The sequence below is a fragment of the Oxyura jamaicensis genome, chromosome 3, assembly GCF_011077185.1.
Source record: "Oxyura jamaicensis isolate SHBP4307 breed ruddy duck chromosome 3, BPBGC_Ojam_1.0, whole genome shotgun sequence".
NCBI lineage: Eukaryota > Metazoa > Chordata > Aves > Anseriformes > Anatidae > Oxyura > Oxyura jamaicensis.
In genome coordinates this window covers 82,631,183-82,655,526 of record NC_048895.1, presented here as the reverse complement: position 1 = coordinate 82,655,526, position 24,344 = coordinate 82,631,183, and the positions used below count along the sequence as shown (strand labels likewise).

Genomic DNA, 24,344 nt, shown 5'->3' with positions numbered 1-24,344 from the left:
TATGTGCTGTCACACAACCCAAAACATTTAATAATATCCTTCATAATACAAAATATGGAGAATGGGAACAAGCTACAGAAATAGATTAGCACCACCAAACTTTAAAAGTTTATTGTTTTTAAAAACGTGAAGGAAGATATGAATCCCCACCCAAAAATGCTGAAATAATGCTATGGACTTGTGGGTGCCACAGTAAGTGCTTAAAATAAATTATGGAAGGTATTCAAACAACAATGTTTAAGAAGGGCTAGAATAGTATCCAGAGTAATCTACATAGTACCCTGAAAAAACAAGTCTAACTTCAATGCAACTTTTTCTAGAAATTGGCGACATTTTATTTTTTTCAACTCACAGTTTGACTGCACACAAATTGTGCCTTCAATCCAACATACAGTAAACTGAACAGAATTTTAACATATCCGCAGATATACTGTTTATAAAATTGAAAATCTTATTCCATGTTATCAGTACGCCTTGTTTCTGTATCAACAGTTCTGATATTTTGCTTTGATTTTTTTTTCTTTCACATGTAACTACAAATCTCCATCACTTGTTGTATTCTTGTCTTCTCAGTTCTACTAAACCTATGGTGGTCATTCACCAAAAAACCATCGGGTCTTACGGTCACCAAAATGTCTTTGACCCTGACATCCCTCTGTCCTGTGCTGGCACTCAGCCATGATCTTCGCTGGAGCTAAATGGGTTGGGTCTCTTCCTACATAAAGAAGTCACATCAACAACCAAGTTTGGTGACATTCTTCCAATGCTGACAATTCTGCTGTTGACTATGTCTGTCCTAGCAGGCATAAAAAAAAAAAAAAAAAAAAGGCAGAAACTCTTCTGTGCACCTAGTGCAAGGCCCAATGTTTGTAGGAGCACGCTTACCGTTAACCGGTGACGTTTTGTCCCAGACACTAGGCCTATTTCCATGAAAGCAGAAATGATGCATCTTATCTCACATTTTGTACTAATAGCTATATTTATGGCTCATTCCCTCTCGTCTCCTCCATTGCCGGTCAAATTGCTGAAGAAGCAGATAGTTAGCATTTACCGTTTCAGAAAGAATAGAAGCCAACAAAAACAAACAGTATCTGTTGCTGTCTTCTGAGTTTGAAGAGTTGGAAATGTTTGATGTATCTTGAAATAATGTCTGCCATCAGTTTGGTCTATGGATATTCATGCATACTATCCAAAATAAGCATTTCCAGATATTCATTTCTGCCCTCTTTTATAGATCCCCTTTGCTGAAAAGTGGAGTGAAAAGAACTGAAATGGACTGACAGAATTGCTGTTAAGACCAGTATACAGCTCATGCTTTTTTAATATGAGCTGAAACTGAGACTTAAATCCAGTGCCAGCATTTATGTTCTTTCTCCTAATGCCCTTTCCTCCTCAGCTTCTTCTCAGGTCCTGAAAATCCCTGCAGATATGCTGTTTGGTAAATGTGACAATCCGAAACACCATCTGGCTTCATCACATTTTCCATGGTCTAATGAAGTAGAATATTTCACAAAAGAAATACTCATAAATAGCATACTTCATAAAAATAAATTAACAGTCTCAGAAAAAGAATACTACACTCTCCTAGCCAAAATGGCAAAGTTTAGAGGATGACAATGGAACAACAGTGAGAGAAAATTGTTGAGGTTTTCTCACACACTAAGCAATAGCATGACATTTCTTAATGATACGAATTGTTTGTTTAATAAGAGGTAGACATATGTTCAAAAAAAGTTTTAACCTTTTTACAAGCCTTCTGAGCAATGCAGCAACAACATGTCCGAGTAGAGAAAGGAGAGCAAAGCAGGTATGAATTCACGTTATCTAAATTAAGAAACTGTATTGGATATTTCAACATCTAAGGTTGTCTAAGCTCTTGTCTAAGCCACTCAACAAAAATAGATAATTTTAAGATACAGTTCATTAAACCAATTTGAGACAGCTACTCTACAAGAAATGTCCACTTTTCTTCATAAAATTAGCCTCAGATAATTAGTTCAGGTCTGGATGACTTTCAAGCTACTCATCTCTTGCCCAGCCATGTGGAGTTTATTGAGTTCAGCAGTGGGGGCCCAGGTTATTAAGATGAATCATTCAAATATGAGATTATAATTGCTCATTCTGTTGAATCGTAAGTATGGGAAAAATAAAAGAAACAAGCAAAAATGTTGCTGGCTATGTGGGTATAATAGAAAAGTCTAGATTTGGGTCTAGTACCCATACAACGTAAGAAGTCTGAGTGGTTACAAGGAGACTGTGAATAGTGATCTCCAGTATTTGATGGCAGTGTAAGAAAACTTTATGCACAGGAAATACAGGAAGATGGTGAAGTTAAGTCTGGTTTTGAAATATATAATAATATATTGTACAATATGAAAATTTAAAATAGAAGATTTAATTGAAAGTCTGCTTTCATTTAATTGTACCAAAACAATCATATGTGTTTTAAAGATTATAGTAACCCTTTGTTGGACAATGATAACAGTAAAGCCCAGGTGAAGAAAATTAAGACTTTACTCTTGTTTAATTTTGTTTGTTTTGTAGTTGTTGTTGTTGTTTTACTATTATTTTAAAAGCATTTTTGCTACAAAATGTAGATCAAGATAGGTTTTATACCTACATTAGGACAAAAAGAGACAAACACTGTAACAGAAACAATTTTAACACAGGATGTCTTTCCACTGTTAAGAAAGAAGCCCATTACAAGTGAATACACAGGTAATCAAAATGCTGTTAGTATACATATTATGAAATTGAGTTAGAAAAATATTTAAACTGAATATATGTTTAAAAACCAAGCCTGTTTATATTTGAGTTTTATTGATAAATCTGCCAGTACTCATAGCTACTAAGCTGTGCCTAACAAAATTTGAGAAAAGCATCTAAATGAAAACAAGGGAGGTGATGTAACACATTCCTTGTGTTATGCATGCAGTGGTAAAGAATAGCACATGATATTCTCCATTTGCAAATGAGTCAAAACAGTTAACAGCTCTAAATATGGTGAGGAAATGCTGTTCCCCTTTGTACACAATTAGTTCATAACAGGGGTAGGCGATGTTTTCTTGTTCAGCTCTCCTAATGCACATTTAGTGAATCCCCTAGGAAGCACAAGCCATTTGTACAGTCTTCTACCAACTGAAGAATTAGAAGGTTTAATGCAAACAAGGAAACACCTAAACACGTAGAAATAATAGTAATTAAAAGACCAAAACCAAAACAAACCAACAAAACACTAATAAAAGAGAACAAAACAAACAAACAAAACAACACAACAACAATTTGAAAAATACTATGGACAAAATAGGAGACAAACTCACAGATTCTCCAAGACACCATTTTTTATAGACTGAAACACACTAGAAACTTCATTATCTCTTCATGAAGTCCCATCTCAGGAATACTCTGTAGTCACTTCAAGAAAAGTCTACAGAGGGTTAAAAATATTCCTGGCTAAAGAATTATGTACCTTTGAGGATACAGTTGGAAGTAAAAATTAGGAAATTTAATTATTGAAGCATTCAGTAAAAACCTAACGTGATTCTTGCAGAAGTGAATTCTGAGATGGTAATATTCACTGTTAAAAACAATGAAAATAATTGTGTAAAACACATCCTTTCCAATTTCTTGCAAGGAAATCAACGTGGAAGAAGTCTCCTTAAATGACATTGAATTGCATTTTTAAGTCTACGTAACAGATAACCTTGACTGATAACACTGATTTCCTCAGCATTCTCTCAAAGCTAAGAGGTCTACCTCAGCAGGACTTGAGCTCTAATTGGGTCACTGGAAAAAGCCTGGACTGGAGAATGAACCTTTTTTCCATTCCTAAGGATAAAGACATCAACTTTTTGACAATTGCCTGATGCATCTCGTCAGTGAGCCTTCCTGCACACATCACATTGGATATGTTTGCAAGAAAAGAGTCTGTGAAAATTGATTATAGTTCTCAGCGTAAATCTGGAACATAGAAACATATGGAAAAAAAAAAAAAAAAGAAACGGACAAAAGTCAGATGCAAACGACCATGCAGTCTGACATATTTAACAAGATTAAAAGAGGAAATGTGGTTTCCAAATAAAACACAGTATTCCAAAATACAGAATATTCTGTGCAACAGAGACCTCCGTGTTAAGTAACAATTTACCATTTCTGTTGATGACAGGGCCATGTGAAAATATGGAATTTTCTAACATCCCACACATATTAACTCTGTGTATGATTTAATGGACACATCTGCATGAGCACAAAACACTTCCACATAAGTGAATGTAAAGTTGGAATATGCATCTACAGTTAGAGATAGGAAAAACTAGCATATACTATGATTACTGGAATTTAAAAAATAGCAGAACTCTGTATTACTTCAGAATATCATGTGAAAAACACAAATTTACCAATAAATAGTATCTAACTTTGTGTGATGAAATACATTGAAACCAAATATTACTAAGAATTTGGGTGGATGTCTGATTAGAGAGACATTTGGAGACTCTTATTTGACTCATTATTCGTAATAATGGATATGTCTGTATTAGAATAAAACAGTCACATGTATCAAAATTCATGTTTTGTTTTGTTTTGTTTTTCCACAAGATTCAGAAGAGCACATCAAGAATGACAATTCCTTCCCTGTCTGTATTCTCTGAATAAAGTCAAGGAAAGTCAGTATATACAAGAAAGCACAGAGCAAGAGTTCTAACAAGCTACAAAAGATGACCTTGGATAAGTACTCATTTAACCAAATCTATTGCTACCATCAAGAGAAGAATTTCAATATTAACTAATGCCAACTTCAGTAATAGTCAACAAAAATGTCCCCACACAGCCAGCCCTACTTATTCACAGAAAATGAGGCAACATTCTGAAATTCTGATGGATGTTTGCATAGCAGTTTGTTTCTTACTTTAGGTAACATAAAATCATGTATTTTGAAATATTAAATTTCCAAATAAATTTGGTGGAAAATTCATAATCAGCTCTATACGCTGGTAAATATTACCATGTTTCCACTCGCTCACTTCTCTGATCTGTATGTAAAGCGCTGTGCCAGTGGACATATTCCAGGGAGTATCTCACTAGCTCAGGCACATGGGAGCCAAGAAGTTTCTTAGGAAACTGCATCAGGCTGAAACGCCTGATCTACAGAGAAAAAATAATGAGGCATGAGAAATCCAAATGAAGTTTTAGAATTGGCTCCCCCGCCACCAAATATGTAAAGTAAACCCCCAAGCTAGTCTATCACAACTTATCAGTGTTTCAAGAACTTCATGTACATGTGAATCCTTGGAGTAAAGGAGGTTTATATTCAAGTTTGAAGTGGCTTGTAACATAGGGGATGTATTTGACATCTTTCTTTAATGAAAAAAATAGAGTTTATTGTATCTTTTGAAGGATTCATCTCATGTCTATAACAAACAGAAAGCTGCTGTGAAAATATTAATAAGAAAGAAATAGCAATGATAAGATATGACTCACTAAGAACAACATGAAAATGTTAACAAACCTGAAGAAAACACAGGGAAGCTGATGTGTATAAAAGCCCAAGGAAGGCCTGAGAGACATTGGCATTTGCCACTGATATGCTTCTAACATGCAAACAGAGGAACAGAAATACCTAGCTGAAACTGCTCTGTGATTTAACTAAAAATGCCACTCTACTTGAATATTTAACAACAATACAGATGTAGTCCTTTAATTTATCATGAATTACTTTTCCAGTGTGTGTACTACATGACTAGATGATTAACTAAGTCCTTTGCTGAATATGTCACCTAAAAACCGTAACCCAGAATCCAGAGCATTTTTGGCAGTAATTGAAGTTTTAGGTTAAAAAATGAATACTTCATGATAAATAGTAAATACTTTTTGTCACTATATTACATTTGTTTTAAAATAATTGTATCTTTAATTACATGTGTAAAAACTGCTATAAATTATCCTCTAGTTGGGATGAAATTTAACAATTTAGATCAGTATTTCCTTCTGAGAGCAGACTTGCCTTGTCAGGCTATTGATTTGGATGTACTGTTCACAAGAGGACAGATATAAACCTTTAATTTTCCATTTACTTCAAGTTCCATTAAAAGTGAGCTTATTTAACATAATTTCTTGTCTGTTGCCTAAAGCTGGGATTTCATTTGTTCTTCCTCTTCTGTTTCATTATTTTCTATGTGCTTTCCTGACAATCCAACCTCACTTGATCACAAGTCTCAAAATCTGAGAAATATAAAGCTATGAATTCACAGAACAGGCTAATGGAAAACAGTATTTTACAGAAATAGCAAGCTGCAGGTAAGTCAAAAGACTGCTTCAGTTCTACATGTTTCAGTAACAGATCAGCAGCATATGGCAGAAACATATTCAAATGGTAAATCTAGATTTATTATTACACTTATGAATTTTTGACACTTCTGAGTTAAAGTCAAAATAACTTCCAAAATTTTCAGGTTGTGAATGTTCCTAAATGTATTACCAGAACTGTTCCATAAGAGACCACTAAAGAGTGAGAAAGGGAAAGCTCTTCAAAAAGTAATGAAAAATAGCAACTATTGGATACTTGTGATAAACTCAAGAAAGTTGTTGAAAGGACCCCGCAATAACAGACAAGTGGTGACTGTTGTAAGTTATATCCTTTCCCCAGCTCACTCCTTAGGTCTGCAAATATATTATGGATGTTGGCACAGTTTGGGGTGTTCCTGTTGTTTTAATAAAGCATGTTTAGCAGTGATGGGCAATGCTGTATTTATTTTAGAAGTGCAATCTTCTGGAACACAATGGAGAAACAATTATTCTGTACTGAAGCAAACACTCTGTATGCTACTCTTTTGTCCCATTTAAGCTTCATATCACTATCAATGCAAAAATCTATATTCTACCTAAATTTCTCTTTCATTAAAATCACGGTTTGAAGGACAATTTCAGATCAACCAGCAGCATCCATATCCCTTTCTGCATTTTTGGGAAATGCCAGACATACTCAGATTCAGACTTTCCATTTTCTTCCCACTACATACTATAAAATCTAGATTTGAAAAACCCTTAATCCTTTTTTTTTTTTTTTTAACACTTTCTTCAGCCTTTAGACAGTTAGACACATTAACCTCTTTATCTTTTCCACTGTACCCAAGCCCCTTAATTTTAGAAGAACCATCAATAAAACCATCTTGTATTTGTCCTCTCCCTTCTCTAACACAGACTATGTCCACTCCAGATAACTGAACAGATTTAAAAGGAGACTACCAATGTCTGCAGATTATTTTTTTTCTTCTGCACAATGGGCTGGACAGAACCATAATTCAGAACTGACTTGACTTTTCAGTACTTCTGAGCAGTGAAAAGAAAAAATGACTCATGATTGACTCTAGGGAAAGTAATACCCTACCACAATATTTTCTTGCCATGTGGAAGGGTGAAAGGGGTGGAAAGAGGAATATTTACGTATTTTCTCATTTGTTGGAGTGCTGGCAGTGCACTATCAGGAAAGGATCTTGCAGCAAATTCTAAGGGGAAATATTCCACTTGTAAAATAGCACTAAATTTGTGAAAGAGAGCACAGACCGCAAGAAAAGCTCCTGAAAAGGCCTGGAGGTTACCTCAGCTATCTCCTATCAGAACAGCAGGGATAGGAGGTAGGCTGAACCATAAGAAAAGCACAGAAGATTTACGCCAGCAATAGTTTTACAAATGTCTGGAGTACAGCACGATTGGGCCACAGCATTACCTTTGAGCACCTGGCCTGGCCTTGCTGCTCTGTGGAACAGGGAAATGAGCCCGTCTGTCACAGCCAGTCAGGTTAATTTGATCAGATTCAACACAGCTACATGAGAAGCTGTGTATCTAGAAACCTCCGGCTGCATCACACTCAAGTGTCATTTGCATGTCAGAAATGCTCAAAGCTACTAGTGAGCACAGTGCAGAAAATAACCTAGAAATGAGACAGACCCCCATAGCCCAGGCTACAAAAGTAGCTTCTTTCTATATTGACATGAGCAACCTCTATTTGTGGAGCTCAGGAAGTGCCATTATTATTTTACATGAACACTATCACCGAAGTGCTGGCTCTACTTCTAACAGCCATAATTCAAGGGCCAGGCAAGAGGAATATGAGCTCTTTAAATTCAGAGACCGCAACCATTTTATAACACATTAACTACACAAAATACAGTGCGAAACCACAACGAATGCCAATTGTGACTAACTTATTTAGAAATTCTTACAGCTGTACACAATATACGTGATTTGTTTGATATGTTTATATCTTTAGTTTGATAAGATTAGAAATTGCAGTTTTCTGCTACAGTCAGCTTTCCTCTGTCCAAGTTTCTATTTTGGTTGGAATACGAATAATAGAAGCAGGTTTGTCCCTGTGTTTTATCAGCAGCTTCCTTTTTCACATTCAGAGATACATATTTTGGAGGAATATGAAACCTGAAAGGCTGGTACCAGTACTTCTGATGCTTGGAAGTAAGTTGAGGAAATGCAGAAAGCTAACTGCAGCACCATGTTGAAGAACTGAGCTTGCATTTGCACCTCTGCTTTTCTGGATTGAGTCTTCTACCATGGATGCCTGTCATTCCTCCGGAAGCATCTGAACTGCCAGCCCAGTAATGCTCATTGACCTATTTAGGACAACTGTGAGAGCTGCCACATTCCTGCATTTAAATATTTGCAGCAAGTTAAGGGAAAAATATTCCAAAGCAAGCATGCAGGAAATAGCTTGAGACAACAGCCCACGGTTCCTTACAGTCCCAAAATGTGGCAGAAAAAGAGAAGTAGCTGCTCTAGCAGCTGCACGTTTCTCTCTCATGTGCACTGTTTGGTACTTACATGTATGTATTTGATAGTTGTATGAATAAAGGAACAACGTCAGGTAGGCATTTGCAAAAAGAGAACTGACAGTCACGATTCATCTGTATGATGGTGTATATGACTGGCCAGCTACTTAGCTGTGTCTATCCAGTGCAAGAGAAGGTTTGCATGCTCAGCCTTCTTGAAGCCATCCTGGATGGATCACAGAATCATCTGGGTTGGGAAAGGACCTTCATGATCATCCAGCCCAACCATCAACTTGACCTACTGAGTCCTGACGGCTGCCTGCAGGACACGGAGGCTTGCTGCTAGAAACTCCCCACGTAACAAGCTCTTACAACACCACTTGACTTTCCTGCACTGTGGGAAAGTACCATTTAGAAGAATTGAATGCTTTCCACCTAAACAGAAATTTATGGTAAATGCTTTATGTTTAAATGCTAATACACACCTAATCCATCCAAAGCTCCCAGAGCTGGCCATTCCCAGTACCAAATTTACACTGGCAATCTGCCTCCTGAGTACGGGACTGCTCTGTCAGCCCAGAGCTTGCCATAGCTTTTCTTCTAAAATACCAAATAAACAGAGTGCTGATTTCTCTGTTAAGCATGCATTATTAGGTTAAGATTTTTACAGTCAGAAGAAACCCTTTCACCACTAATTTGACTTCTATATAACAGAACCTGACAGTCTTCCTAGATTTCATTCCTGCTCTGGTTGGATAACACTACCAAACCATGGCTTACCTGTGACCCTTGGAAACTAAAATACTACCTCCAAGACATTGATAAAGATATTAAACATTGCAGAACTGAAAATAAACTCTGAAATACCACAGAACCAAAACTATTTTGTTGTTCCTCGCAGAAATATGTTTTAAATAGTGTTTTATGTAGTAACACAGGTCTGGATTGTTTTTTCATTGGTCCTGTTTCTTAAGTGGAACAGTATGAATTCAGATGTGTTACTGAAGGTAAAAATGAGAGTCAACCAAAAACCCATAAATTCATTTTAATGCTAGATTAAATCTGTTTTTAATAACATGCTAATCAGGAATAGTTATTTTACTCTTATTGCTTGATTAGTCAATCTTTCTAATTTTACTAAAGCTCTATGTCAGGTTACATAACCAGGACCACAACCAGAACCATTTTATTTTAAATAAGAGCCTTAGCTGTAATTCCATCTTCCTGAACTTCTCATTTTTTCCCAGATACAATTAAACAAGACAATACTTCCTCCCCACACAGCGCAGCTTGCTTTCCAGCAAGCAAGTTCCAGAGTGTTTGTACCACAGGGTTTTTTTTTTTGTTGTTGTTGTTGTTGTTTTGTTTTGTTTGTTTGTTTGTTTTTAAGAACTGGAATTATTTGGACATTCTGATTCAAGGACTTTGACAAATTGTTACGGCTTTTTTCATTCACTGTTAACACAATGGAAAATAAAACTTCTCACCAAGATAGATAAAACTGTCATTTACAACTTATCTACCGTATTTATAATGACATGGAACACTTCTACAAGTACCACCATTAAGGTGGAGTTTCAGGAACAACAGAAAATCTCATTCTTGCTCTTCATAATTAATAAGGATAAAGTTCTTTTCTTTAGTGTCTTTTGCTTTTTAACTGCCTGTTAACTCTGTTTCTGATAGTTTCTTTGTGCTTTGTTTTTAACCAACAGGTTTGCCTCAATGCAATTTATTTTGTGAGAGTTTAATAACAGTTTCAAGTAGCAAACAATCATCATTCATATTTTAATGTTGAAATGTTTTCCCTTGATTCAAATGGATTACTTCCATCATCCTGAAATCATCCCACTTCTAGAGGCGAGTACACGTTTCCGATAGGTCACCAATGAGTTGCAGTTGCTCACACCTTGATAACCATTCATTTTTCTTTGGAAAGATGTTTCTTTAACCATTGCAAGGCAATTAATATATACCTCTCTAATGTCTGATGAATGCCCAGAATGCAGAAATCATGTCACCTCAGCTCTCCCAGCAACACTTTCATATCAGTACTGAGACTGCTGCATGAGTACGTTTTACTTGGATTGCAATCCCACCTGAGAAGTACCATCTTCACACCCTACAAATAAATGACTACTGCATAAGACACAACTTTCAGGGAGACTTTCATGGTCTGTTGTAAACAACTAATAGTACTAGATAAAATGTTTTAAAATGTTTTGGATAAAAATGTCCCAACAGCAATTGTTTGCCTCTGGTTTGTCAGTGACTTACAAAACAGGCATATTGTTTTTGGCAGCGGTCAACACCACTCCTTTTGGATGCTCAGTCCTACATTGATTACACAGAGTAATTCACTACTTCAGTCAAGCAAGCCTTTCTACTAGGTCAATTTTTACTAGTAAGCAAGTAGGTTCCATTTCTCTTGCTTATTATTTGGGCAATTGTATACAAATTTGCTTCCCTTCTTAATCCCTACCTTTGTGAATAGCATGCTAATACCACAGCTAAAATACCTCTGCTAAAACTAACAGTAATAAAGCACTTAATAATTATCAGAAATTAAGTGGGTTGCTGCATAGAGTTCCTGTCTTGTGTCCTGTGCACAACAAAACAATACAGGATGCAAATTTGTGAAGTTTTTCTTGCAATCTGCTTTAAAGTAAGATTTAATCTTTCTGGAGAATTTGCAGGTTGTGCAAAACAGGATTACAGTTGCCAAAAATACTTATTTTGAAACTTATTTTAAAGCACTGAGGCCCCCACAGAAAGGGAGAATGAACTAATCTAAATGGAAAACATCTGCACATTTCAAAAAACATGTTCAGCGTAATTATTATTTATATATGCTCAAGTTATGAGAGTGATTTCTATTGTGTCTCATTATAGAAAATTCTGGCTTGGGCAAGAAAATATAGCATAAAGATACAGTTATTTTTCCAAAAGATTTAGATTATAAAATAAAGAATTGACAGCAGCTTTAACTAATATAACCAGCTTAGCCAGCAAAACGTGATCGCTTTGTGGCCACTTTGGTTCCCTGAAGTGGTGACACAAACACTGACAGTGGGGAGGGAACAGGAGCTGCTGGGGCAGAGGCAGGGTGTGAGAGGGAAGAGATTAGGGGTGCTGGTGCCCCAGTATCACTGACTGTGACTGAAGTAGCCAGAGAACTAGAGCCAAGAGCCAAAGGAGCAAGGAATAGAAGCAGGCCCATGTGGGCTCTTCAGTCATGAGGCCGCCAGCAGAGCCCAGCTTGCTCATAGTCCTCCGGCAGAATTCCGGAGTCTAATTCCCAGTTAAACCTTTAAGATAAATGCTTAAATACCTGAGCACCCAATCCCTACTAGAAAAACAAACAAACGAACAAAAAAACAACCGTCTGCTCTTTGAAGTGCAATCTAACACAACCCCAAAAGAGCAATAGTGCTGCCTCCAGAGCAGACCCTAACCCAACTGTGATTCAGAGCCTTCATTTCTCACATGCTGTTGACTTCTCATCACCTCTGCAAAAACTCAGATGAACATGAATGGTACTGAGTTATAAACTAATATAATGATTTCTTGCAACTACTACAGCAGTAAGGAAACAAACAAACAAACAAAACTCTTCACCAAGCCTCCCGTTCATTCAAGTTAAGTTTAAGGTCTCTTGCAGTGGTAAATTTGGAATTTCGTTGGGGCTTTTACGCTGTTGAGCAGCAGGTGCACATCTGAGCTAGATGTACACTTGGGCAGGAATGAAAAGCATGCCAGCAGAATCAGTTCTTTCCTGCGCTGCTAACCACAGTGCTGGCTGGGGACTAAAACATACTGCGCTGCTACGATTAAGTAGACTGTACAACTAAATTGAAGGAGTTCACAATATGGTCCTAAAACAACTATCCAAGTGAAAAAACAAAAGCAACAACAAAAACCATCCTCCTGATAAGAAGGTGAGTATGCCAGAGCACCACTCAGCTCACACAATTTGTACGCATCTTGTAATACTTCAGGTTGGCCACCCTTCCAGACACCTTGATAGAACTCACTGTTTAGTCACAAGAAGAGTGACATAAAAGTGACGCTAGTAGTATGTGTATGCTTTTTTTTTTTTGCTATTTGTAGGTATATATTACGTTTGATATATTTCAAGAAAATAATACCCCATGAAAAACTGAAAATGATGGTGAAATTCAGGCATTAAAGCAAAATGCAGTATCATAAGTAGCTGATGTAATTTACTGCCTAGAAACATTCAATAATAAATAACTGGCCCAGCTACTCAAACCAAGAATACAGCTAATGAGACTTGTATGTGATTTGATATAGCGATGTGCTACAGTGTTCAGATGCATTTTACAAAAAAATCCGTCCACTTTCAGGAGAAGGTTCTTGGGGGATAGAGAGAGAGGGCAGCAGACTATTCCCCAGTTCAGTAATGCTTTCATGATGCATTGTCTAAACTATCCCAGTGGGGAAGGGGCGGAGGTGTGTGTATAAAGCTGAAGTTGCACACACCCAGCCCAGCAATCTAGAAATCTCTGCTAAATTCACTGGTATGGAGGTGCTTTATTTAGCTTTAATACTCATAAATCTCTGATGCATTTATCATGCACAAAGTTTAATGCTTGCATCATTTATATTGTAACTTCTGCTAAAGCATAATGATATTGCTGATGATATTTGACATCATTCAGAGTCACTAATTCAGATGTTCTTTCAGCAGAAAAGAGAAACAACAGGGGCCAAGTAATTAACTAGTAATCCTGGGAGGCCTGGAAATAACAAAGCCAGTTTTCAGCAACTGTCTGTCTTTAAATCTCTCCACTTTGTACAAATGGGAAGCCAAGTAAAAGAGGGTAAAGTCCACTTACTTGAAGCACTGGGACTTCATTTGGGGAAAATTCATTGGATTATAGAGCTTTCTATAGCTGAAGTCAATGTACAGCTGAAGTACATCAATGTGCACTCCTAAGATATATCAGGCTATACTTTCAAGCTGCTCCCCCAAAATGAATTCACATCTGAAATCACTGCAGAAGAATTCTGCAGCAGAAGTAGAGAAGGAATGCATCACAATTTTAACTCTTGTCCCCCTCTTGAGATCTGATTTCCCATGCCACTTTCTAACATTTACAATGTATGCAGTACGTTTTTGCAGACAACATCTTCCTTATCTACTCGAGCCTTACCAAACAATCTACACAGTGCATTAGGATGAGACTTTTTCCATAAGACTTCTTAGGTTCCACATAATCGAAAAATATATCATAACAAGGAAAACCAACAACTTTTATACAGTTCCCTTAAAACTGCTACTATTACACTTCAGAAAAGGATTTACCTCATTATCTGTTCCCACATCCAACATCACTGGCAGGCACTCGTGAGGTTTCACTCCTCCACATGCAGTATAAAGTGCCAGTTTACCAACCGGGATGCCCATGCCATAACAGCCAAGGTCTCCAAGACCAAGAATACGTTCTCCATCTGTCACCACAATAGCCTGGAGGAAGAAATAAAAGCACTGTAATAATCACTTCTTTCTGATACAGTACTGTATATACTAAGTATTCTGTTATCATCTTACAATGGTCTTTTAATTTTCACTTTAAAATCGCAACAGGTAAAAATAAATCAATAGTACAACAAAGGCCATGAATTGCTTTACTGTATTTCACTGTGCTTTTGTTACACTTTTTTAGACTCTTGCTTCAATGTAAATGGGGCTTTCATGTAAAACTTTTAGAAATACACAAGAGATGTATTTAGTATTACATTACAAGGTTCCCTCTTACATTTTTCTGTCAACAGTATCAAAACAGAATAGGAAAGGAAAGGTAGTTATCCACAAAAAGATGAACCCTGGACTCCTGGGTTCTGCTGTAACAGTTTTCAGGAGAACTAGAACCAGCAGCTTCTCCTGCTGGCCTTTCACAGGGCTGCCTACAGGGTTCTTAACCCTAGGAAAAATGTTTATTTTTTCCTTTAAGCAAATAACATACTCTGTGGTATTTATACATAGGAGGCAGCATGTGTTTCCATTGATGGAAATACAGGAACTCAGTGAAACCCACGAAGCTGTCTGCACTAACAAGGAAGATTTTTCATAGTAAAGAAGAGAAACATCATACCCTGTGTATTCATAACAAGCACAAGACTACAGTTAGAGACAACCTAACGGTAACCTTAAACGGTTTCATACAAGATAAAATGTTAAAAAATAGATAAAAATCCACTGCTGTAGCTGCAGCTAAATTGTCAAACTCTTACGTTAGCATTTCAATCACAACGAAGCAGGTAGCACCACAAAAATATTCTTGTAGCAAGAGCAATGAAGTACAACTACTACAGTAAAGACCCCATGGCCTAGCAGAGGCTGTTAAAAATTTTACAATGCCTACTGCCAACAACGACATCTATCATAAATACAATGCGTGATTTTTCTTTTCTACTTTGGTGGAATTTTGGATATTACAAAGTTATATATATGTATTTCAAAATTCAATACATTTTCTGGTTACTTTTTTTTTTTTTTTTTTTTTTTTTAAGAAAGAATTGTGGATATCCCTCTGTACAACTTCTAAATCTTGATTAAATGGAATTGGCTAAAACACAGATCACACTCTGGAAGAAATAAAAGAATGCAGTAAAGGATCTCTTTCTGTTTGTGAGCAGCAAATTGCAAACTGCTTTTATGAAGACAGTGGTGCCACCCCTCCAAGATCAGATCAGCCAGGGAGCTGGGAGAGAGAGCTCCACGTCCATAACCTTCTTGTCCAAAATTTTCAACACTGCCAGTGACTTCTTAATACCAAAAGAGGAAATGGATTTTAATCTCATCAAAATAAAACACTCAGACATGACTGCCCAAAATCACACTATGCAAACAAGAGGCTAAATGCATAGAACTGATAATGACAATCCTTATTTACAGCAATGATTATTTCTCAGCCCTGAATATTATGAGTGCTTGTCTGGTTTACGTGAGTCAGCACCCAGACATTCAGCTTCAAGCTCAGTATGGGAAGCATCTGACAATGTAGTAATTCCCTTCTGTGACAAGCAATTTTAGCTGAAAATATAGTAGTTTTGCTGGATTAACCCAAACATGGGAACAGATTGCCCAGAGAGGCTGTGGAGTCTCCACCACCAGAGATCTTCAAAACCAAACTGGCCTTAGCTTAAGCAGGGGGGTTGGACCAGATGATCTCAAAAGGTCCCTACCAGCCTCAGCCATTCTGTGATTTTGTGAAATGCAGAAAAAGAATTCCATTTTTTTTTTAAATGCATAACTTTCAATGTAATTGGCCAATTAATTAATACAATAAAGGATGCCAATAGGTAAACAAGTAAGGATGGAAAAGCTTCAAACTATAGCTGTAACATCATTGTTTCTATTTATTAATTAATAATAAAAAAACTGAAACAATTGAAATCTAACTGATAATATGCCATCTAATCTGAATAATATATTTCACTAGAAAAATACCTAAAATATCTTAAAGCATCTAAAATATCTTTTTTGTTGAAAAGATATTTTTCATCAAAATATCTTAACCAAGTCAACCCAGGTGCAAAATGGTGTCAGCTTTGTCAAACAAACTAAACTGAAATTACCTTGATGACATTTTCTGGCCAGGACTTCAGCATTGTAGCGATGTGTCCCCGGTCATGGATAGTAATAAAAAGTCCTCTGCAAAGAAATTAATACTTTTCATATAAACAAGCAATTAAATATTTCAGTGCAAATAATTAAAATAATAAAATAACTCTATGCAAGTACATTTGCAACATACATGGGTTCAGTTCAGTAAGTGCTCAGTTTTGTAGGAACAAATGAATTAAGTATCTGCATTTAGTAGAAGTCAGAGAAAATGTAACTGAGACAAAATGTAACTGCACAAAGATTTATAACCTGCAGGAATTATTTCTGCAAATTGCTAAGTTTGATTTTAGAGCTCCCCAAGTACTAGACATGTTCAAATGTATTCATGAATTATCCCAGACCATGAAACACATTCATCTTATAACAGTGATCACCAATGCTAACGCAGTCCTAACATTTATTGGTACGAATAGGTCAAAGTTGTAATCTATGAATGAAAACTGAAATGTCATATATTATTATTATGTAACATACCTCAGGAGCATTCAGTGATGTACTTGACAACAGTCTGCCTATTTCATTAGATTCTCCTCATTGACATAAACAAAAGTGGGAAATAATCTAATGAAAACCTCTTTGTTTTGAAGGTACAAAGTACTCCCTATAGTGCTGAGCGTACTGAATTTTTACTTTGAAGAGTGTTTCTAAATTGCCCTTTAGTTCCACTAATACCTAAGAGTTTAAAGTAAACTGGCAGAAATAAAGATGTAATTCCAATTTCATTTTCTATTATAGAAAAAATTCAACATAGTATCTTAACCTACTCTTCAGCCCTTTAGTCTTCATCTATTTCACTTGACATGCAGATATACAGCCAAATCCACTTAGACTTAATTTAATTCCCTTTCTTATCTACATTTCTCTTGTGAGATAGCAGAAAAAAATCCCCCACTGAAGTCAATCTCTTCAAAAACCATGGAGAAAGCAATAATGAAGAAGTAAATGCCAAGGATGCCTTCTTTTGAATAAATTTTGCAATAATAAGCATAAGGAGTTGTCTTCTAACATCCTTCTACAGCATTTCATCCACTTATTTCAAGATTAAAATTATAAAGTAAAAATTAGAGAAAATTGCTAAAAAAGAATTTAAATCTAAGTCCAGTACAATATCTCCATTCATCTTGGCATATCCATAATATTGGGTACATGCCCATGTGGGTCTAAATAAAACTGGTAACTGAGGGAAACGCTGGTCAGATAGGACTGTGAGTATTGCAAGTCAAGCAAAAAAATTTCCCACAGTGTTTAAAAGTATAGTCAAGAAACCAAAAGTCAGAAGTTAAAAAATATATTAATTAATAAATATACCTAAGGTCATGTGTTTATATAGTTAATACATACTGGGTCATTTATATAGTATTAAAATATTATTCCATGATATATATATATATTTATATTTATTTTTATATTTAATTTCATAATTAACTGTCTTCACCTCCCTAAAAAATATACAGTCAAACTCGTTTATTCTTTCGAACAAAAGACAGTGTAAGATACATTGCAATTAACCTTCTTAATTATACTGAAACAGAAATTACAACCTCACATAGCTAACTAAGCAGGATAAAAATTGTGATGTTCTTCAAGAAAAATACATATGCACTGCATGAAGGAGTATGCACTGTATAAACAGCCATTTGTGGTTAACTATTACATAGCATCATAGAATATCCCAGGTTGGAAGGGACCCACAAGGATCATAATTTTAACTGTTTAAATTTCATTTTATGCATTTTCCCCTAGAATTGGGGATTGTCTGTCCCTGGCACCCCTATTTCCTTCCCCCTGCCCCAGGCTCAGCCCAAACGCAGCAGGCTGGCCGATGTCTGTCACCATTTCTTAGCAGTAATGCCAGCCAGCAGATCTATTGCCCCAGCTCAGTGGAAGCTAGAGTCTGCAGCAGTGAAAGGGTCAATATTTAAAGGACTTTTAAGAAGTTATAGAGTTTACAGTACACAAGCATTTCTATTTGCAACTGGGGTACCTGAAACAGAGAGTGCTAACTGAACTGCTGTAAAGAAGCAATGCAAAATAAATGCTGATGCTTCCTCCCTGACGTGCTGTATAATAAGACGTTTTATAAAATGCTGTGTAAACTGGTTATATGAAGCATCAAACAGAGTTTATCAAAACTGCTAGCCTCGGAGAGAGCCAATGTGGAGACATGAGCATGCTAAAGAAAATGAAGAGTGCGGGAGGAAAAGCTACCCGAGACATCACCCTTCTGCTTCTCCCTGCCCTCCAATTTACACGGACCTCATAGCCCAGTGCTAAATGAAGCGAGATTTTGGATGGATTTTCTAAAGCGCCCGAATCCAGCCCAGTGTGGTTAAATGACCTCTTTCTTGCAAAGCAGGGAGAAAGGTCTCCACGGAGTAAATTCCACAGCAGAGGAAAATAAATGCAGGACGGCGGCTCCAGGAGGAACTTTGTCAGGACATTTGTAAGGATCTTTGAATAAGTATTCAGAGCCTGTTTCAGAAATCTGTCCAGGCAGGATCACATTCAAACAACAATGAAAAATACGGGGAAAGTGTAAACACAGTCATGTCAAAAGCATTTCGCTCCCCTCCTTCCCCCTTTCCCTCCATTCTTCTCTATGTTAGTAACACGTTTCTGGACACATTGTCCTAACAGAGAAGATGCTGCTGATTTTAAGGGCACAGCTTCCTTATTCTGTAAGAACATGGAAAAAGATAGGAATCTCTTATTCTTCTATCTGGACCTGCTGTCCTCATCCTTCATTTCTTCAGTTAAAGCACTTCTCTCCTTTAAGGTTTCCTCTGCAAGAAGCTGTGCTGCCAGGTTGCAGCGCTGCCCACCACGAGAGCATTCAGCCGCTGAACTTGCTGGCAACGCTACCTGAAACCACTGAAAGGCAGTGCCACATATTTTTTCTTTTCCATGAGACCTTGCTATGGCCAGAAACAGCACCAGCTGCACACAGTTATTACAGGGGGGCTAGGGTGACACAAACAGTTGAGGCAGCCAGCCAGCAGACACGATAGTTATTTTCTGGCTGTCACAGCACAGCCATGCGAGGAATCAGGAAAAGAGAGTGGCAGCAATTTCTAGCCACAAAATACTGTAGGCTGGAAGCTACGCAGATTAAATGGGATTAATTTATTGATAAGCTCTATGCATTCCAGTGCAGAAATAAGCCAGTATTGTCCCTATATGTATGACATTAATAAACATAGGTTTTGTCCATGGGTTTGACTCGGTACTTCAGGATGGGCTGCTTCTGCAGATGAACAAGTAATGTGGCACAATGTAGATCTACGCACAACATGTCTTGGAAAACGTGTTCAAACATGCTACACGTTCAACAACTTGCATGCAGGCACCAAGACCCAACTTTACTTCTTCTACCCCAGTTAGACTTCAGTTCAGCACTGGTTCTTGCCACTCCAGCCAAAGGGATCACCTCTACCCATGCCCATTTTGAATACCCAGAAAATACATGAAGCTACAGTCCAGGAAAAGTTATGCAAAGAAGTAACTATTCCTCCTTTCTTGTCACAACAGTAAGCCCACAGCCCAAAAGAGCGATGCCGGGACATTGGGATCCACTCACAAAAGGGTGGATTTTGGGGAGGCTCACTGAGTTCACCATACTGTCGTAGATTATGTGGAGGTCGTTCTGCATCATCTAATTTGACTTTGTTTTATTTTACTAGAACTCTGAGCTATTAGAACAAAGTAAACAGAATTAAATGGAGTATTTTTTTTGTTGTGCTTCAAGGAAATAATGTTCCACCAGCAATGTATTTGTCTATTTTCTATTAAAGCGTAGTTCAGGAAAATGTGTCAGAGTAACAAAACAATCCTTTCTTCCCTCTGCTTATAATAACAGGAGGTATTCTAACATGTCTCAGAAAATGCCAAACATTTTTTAATGAAAAAAGTTCAAACTTTTCTCACAACCCTTCATGTTCAAAACTGTTATTTGAATTATGAACTGTATATAGAATTATTATAGAGGTGGCTTCACTTTCCCATGCTGCCTAAATCAACAAGCTTAATCATAATAATAATAATAAAAATAATAAAGTCTCAGGGAGCGGCTTCAGTTTCTTTCTGAACCTGCACTTTCCCAAACTCCCGCACTTTGCAAGAAAGAGGCAAGCTACTTCCCTGGTTCCTCTGTTAAAATTCCTTTACATAAACATTGTACTAGAAACTAAGACTACCTAAATCCCCATAAAAGAATAGTTTACACTTTTTTTTCACCCTGAGATAATATTTCCCATTGTAACTGTTCAGTATGGTCTCCTGTCATCAGATAAAATGTTCTCAAAGTTTTAATTACATCTTAGTGTTCTAGGGTCCTTTCCATAGCGATGCTCCTCCCAAGACCTCTGTGACCTAGTAAATACTACTGATGGGCTGATTAAAGAAATCAAGCTGTTCACAGATTTTTATTTTTTTTTCAACCTTTCCCTCTGTACAGGAGAGAACTTCATTACTTTACAATGCATGAATATTAATCCAATCAATAAAGTAGTTGCCACTGAAATTTCAGCTGCTACTGAGTTTCATCCTGAATTCATCAGTATAAAGAAACCCAGGCTTTAAATTGTCTAGACACTGCATATGCAAGCCATATTTAAACATAAACGTTTGTAGGAAGCAAAACAAAGACTACATCCAAAACAACAAAAAAAATGGGAATAGCAGCATTAAGAGAACAGCACACACTCTTAACACCCCTGAAAATTTGGACTTGCATAGTAGTTCATAAAACAGGTTAAGTAGTAACAGTATGTAAAAGACAATGGAGAATAAGATATTGACCTGGGAAAGACATAACAGCTTGTAAATAATACATGTGTTTTAATGTTTGGCATACGGATAAACAGTCCTAAATGATTGTTTATAAGTAGTTATTTTGTGAAGAAGCTGGCTTCAAGTATTCTGGAAGACAGCAGATAACATCTGCCAACTCCAATTAGCTAAACTTAGAAGAATAACAGAAGCATCATTATAAACTTTATAGAGATTCAAAAGCTTTATTTGTGTAGGAGTGTAGGGAGATAAGTAAAGAAAAATATATCACTGTAAGTGCTTATGGCAAGGGGTCTGACTATTCACTCTTTAGCTACAGAAGCAGATCAGAATTTAGTCTCATTTCAAGGCTCCCTTTCAACAACACTGCCTCATGGCACTATTTAATAGTGCTGCTGGCAGCCTGTGTAGCACTCTTTCAAGGGCCCAGATCCATCAAAGCTATTTATCAATCCCTGTTAGTATGTGGACTGCTTTAACAGTTACTTCAGTTAAAAATATCATCTAAGTAGCAGGGATGGAAGTTCAAGGCACTTAAAAAACATTACAGTCTGCAATACAAATAAAGCCTGAAAAGCATAAAAGCGTAAAAAAAAAAAAACAAAACACCCAAAAGACAGTAGCTCTAAGTCTGTCATCTGAAAATATGACCTCAGGAGGACAAGGTACAAAACTGTAGGGACACAGATGCTGTGGGATTTTTCAATATATACAATAATCAATATTTAAATATAAATAATTATGATGGCAATAATAATGAAGTCAAGTGGGTTAAGTAGCTACTTGGTGGAAACAATGTCACAACCCAGCTGGACTGAAATTTGTGAATGCATTTTCAGATCCTGTCAAGGCTGCCAAAAGAGCTGACTTGAGGTCCCAGCTCACCCCCTTTTCCAGCCCATGTGGGATTAGGGAAGAGGGGAACCACAGGCTGCTCTTCAGTAACTTGCAGTGCAGCAAGCCATAGCATCCATCCACAGCAGGCCACCCCTCATCCATGTGTGGGGAGGAGATCGATAACACAAGCATTGCCCAAGCCACCCTTGTGCATCTGAAAAAGACTCCAGAGCTTATACATAGAGTATATTTTGCAAATGTAAGACAACAGAGTGGGTGAAAGGAAAAAAAGGCAGCAAACTGCCTACAGCAATATAGTCTGAAGGCAAATAAGAAAATTAAAAAAAAAAAAAAAAGTGGCAACATGGGATGCTGTTTTACCATTTTTCCACAAGTCTGAAGTCTTCCAGTCCTTTGAGAGCCCGACTCTTGCTATAGAAGTAGGTAATCGCTACATTACTACTTCAAGTGTATGATGACTTCTATAAAAGGAACCCATTTTGCTTGAAACATACTGTTTCCACTTTTTCAGAATGCCATTGGAGTAAACTCTGGCTCCATAACTGTATAAAGTCAGACCTTTGTACAATGAAAAGCAACACGATGAACTAATTCCTCAACTGCTCTCACTCAATGCAAGAAGACATTTGATTGTTAAAACAATTAGAATAAAATATTACAAGCCTTACACAGCAAAAATTTAAAAACAAGACTCTTATGTGGTACCTAGAGCAAGTACACCTTGTCTCTTTGCTATGTAATCCACAATTCTGTATTTAATTTTGGAAACCATAATATGCACCTCAGGCTATTTCAGAAGAATATTAAGATTGTGTCACAGTAAAAAAAAAAAAAAGAAAGAAAAACAAACAAAAAACCTTCATAGATTTTGTCACTGAAGGCTTTTTAATCATTTTTTTTTCAATTATATAAAATAAACATTATTGCTTATCTAGATAAAACTGTTTTTTAATTAGTGTCTCACCTCTTTTACTTACAAAATCAACAGCACAGCACCTCATGGTCCAAGTATTCCATGAGATGGAATGTAATGATGTATAAATAGAATGAATGGAATAACTGTAATGATGCTTCCTTTTCCCATAACAACAAAGTAGATACAATGATCTCTCCTTAATATTCATTTCTTAAAATACAAATTTGCTGATTTAGATCTATTACAAAAATCTCAGGTGTCAAGTGAACAAGTTCCTATGTATTCTTGCTGAACCACAGCAGCATAATGGCAATTAAATGGGATGTGTCTGTTTGAAAAGGAGAAGGCAGACTTTGAGAAATACTGCGTTTTAAGAGCCAGAGCTGTTTTGCTCCAGAAGCTGCTTAAATTCTTCTGACAGTTGCTCAATAAATAACTTAATTACTTACACCCTAATAGACACAAATAGAACTATTTCAAGATTGTGAATGAGAACGGTCTACCAGAGCCAGACACATTCATTTTTAAGACAAAAAATAACCCCCTGTTCTGCTTCAACAGCTATCCTGATTATTTTATTTTATGCTGATATTAACTGCATAAAGAACCATCAACACAGCATCAGGCCATCAGACATGTATTTACTAGGAATCTTGCAAAGTTAATGATGTTTTCAAAAAAACTTTTAAATGTTATTTAAACTGTGAAGTACTCAAATAAGTGAGATCACTGTCCTTCTATGTACTTCAACAATTTCTACTGTCCCAGCTCATTGGAACATGGAAAATTTCCAGTCTTTAGACAATAGGAACCTTTAAGCCAGTTTTCATTGACCTTTAAATCACCATCATTTGCTCTCAATAACCATTAAAAAGGACAAAAGTGAGGACTTGTTAAAAAGGCTGCTATTATGACATATCCTACTCAACTTCCACTTTAATGAAGAAGTCACCTCTGAAAACAGACACTATCTTCCATTTGTAAAGCTGACCTCAGCAGCTAAAAAGGAACCAAGGGCACGGCTAAGTTCATGTCCTAGTGATAAAACAGCTCTCCATGAAAGGAGCTATAGTGCTAAGAGGCAAAAGTCAGAAAGGAAGGCAGACTAATGTAGAAAGCACATGAGTTAAACTTATACGAGGCTGTCAGTGAGCTGCCAGGCACAGAATAGAGCTGGTTTATCCATGCTTGAGCTGCCGGCGTATCACACTTGGTGACATCTCCAAGACCCACATCCATAGGGCACAGAGATGACAGAATTGCAGCATCACCGAGGTTGGAGGGGACCTCTGGAGATCTTCCAGTCCAAGCCCCGTTCCCAGGCACAGTCAGCTAGAGCAGCTATTTTGCC

At 36.9% G+C, this 24,344-nt stretch overlaps 1 protein-coding gene across 1 annotated transcript in view; it reads right to left on the bottom strand.

Moving 5' to 3' along the window:
• The window catches only part of ME1 (malic enzyme 1), a 174,823-nt gene that overhangs the window by 81,539 nt on the left and 68,940 nt on the right, over window positions 1-24,344 (bottom strand). The window contains exons 4-5 of the mRNA XM_035321390.1: window positions 16,383-16,458; window positions 14,107-14,268 (exon numbers count right to left, since the gene is read on the bottom strand). Of these exons, the coding sequence (XP_035177281.1) occupies window positions 14,107-14,268; window positions 16,383-16,458 (238 nt within the window). The remainder of the gene's footprint in view (window positions 1-14,106; window positions 14,269-16,382; window positions 16,459-24,344) is intronic.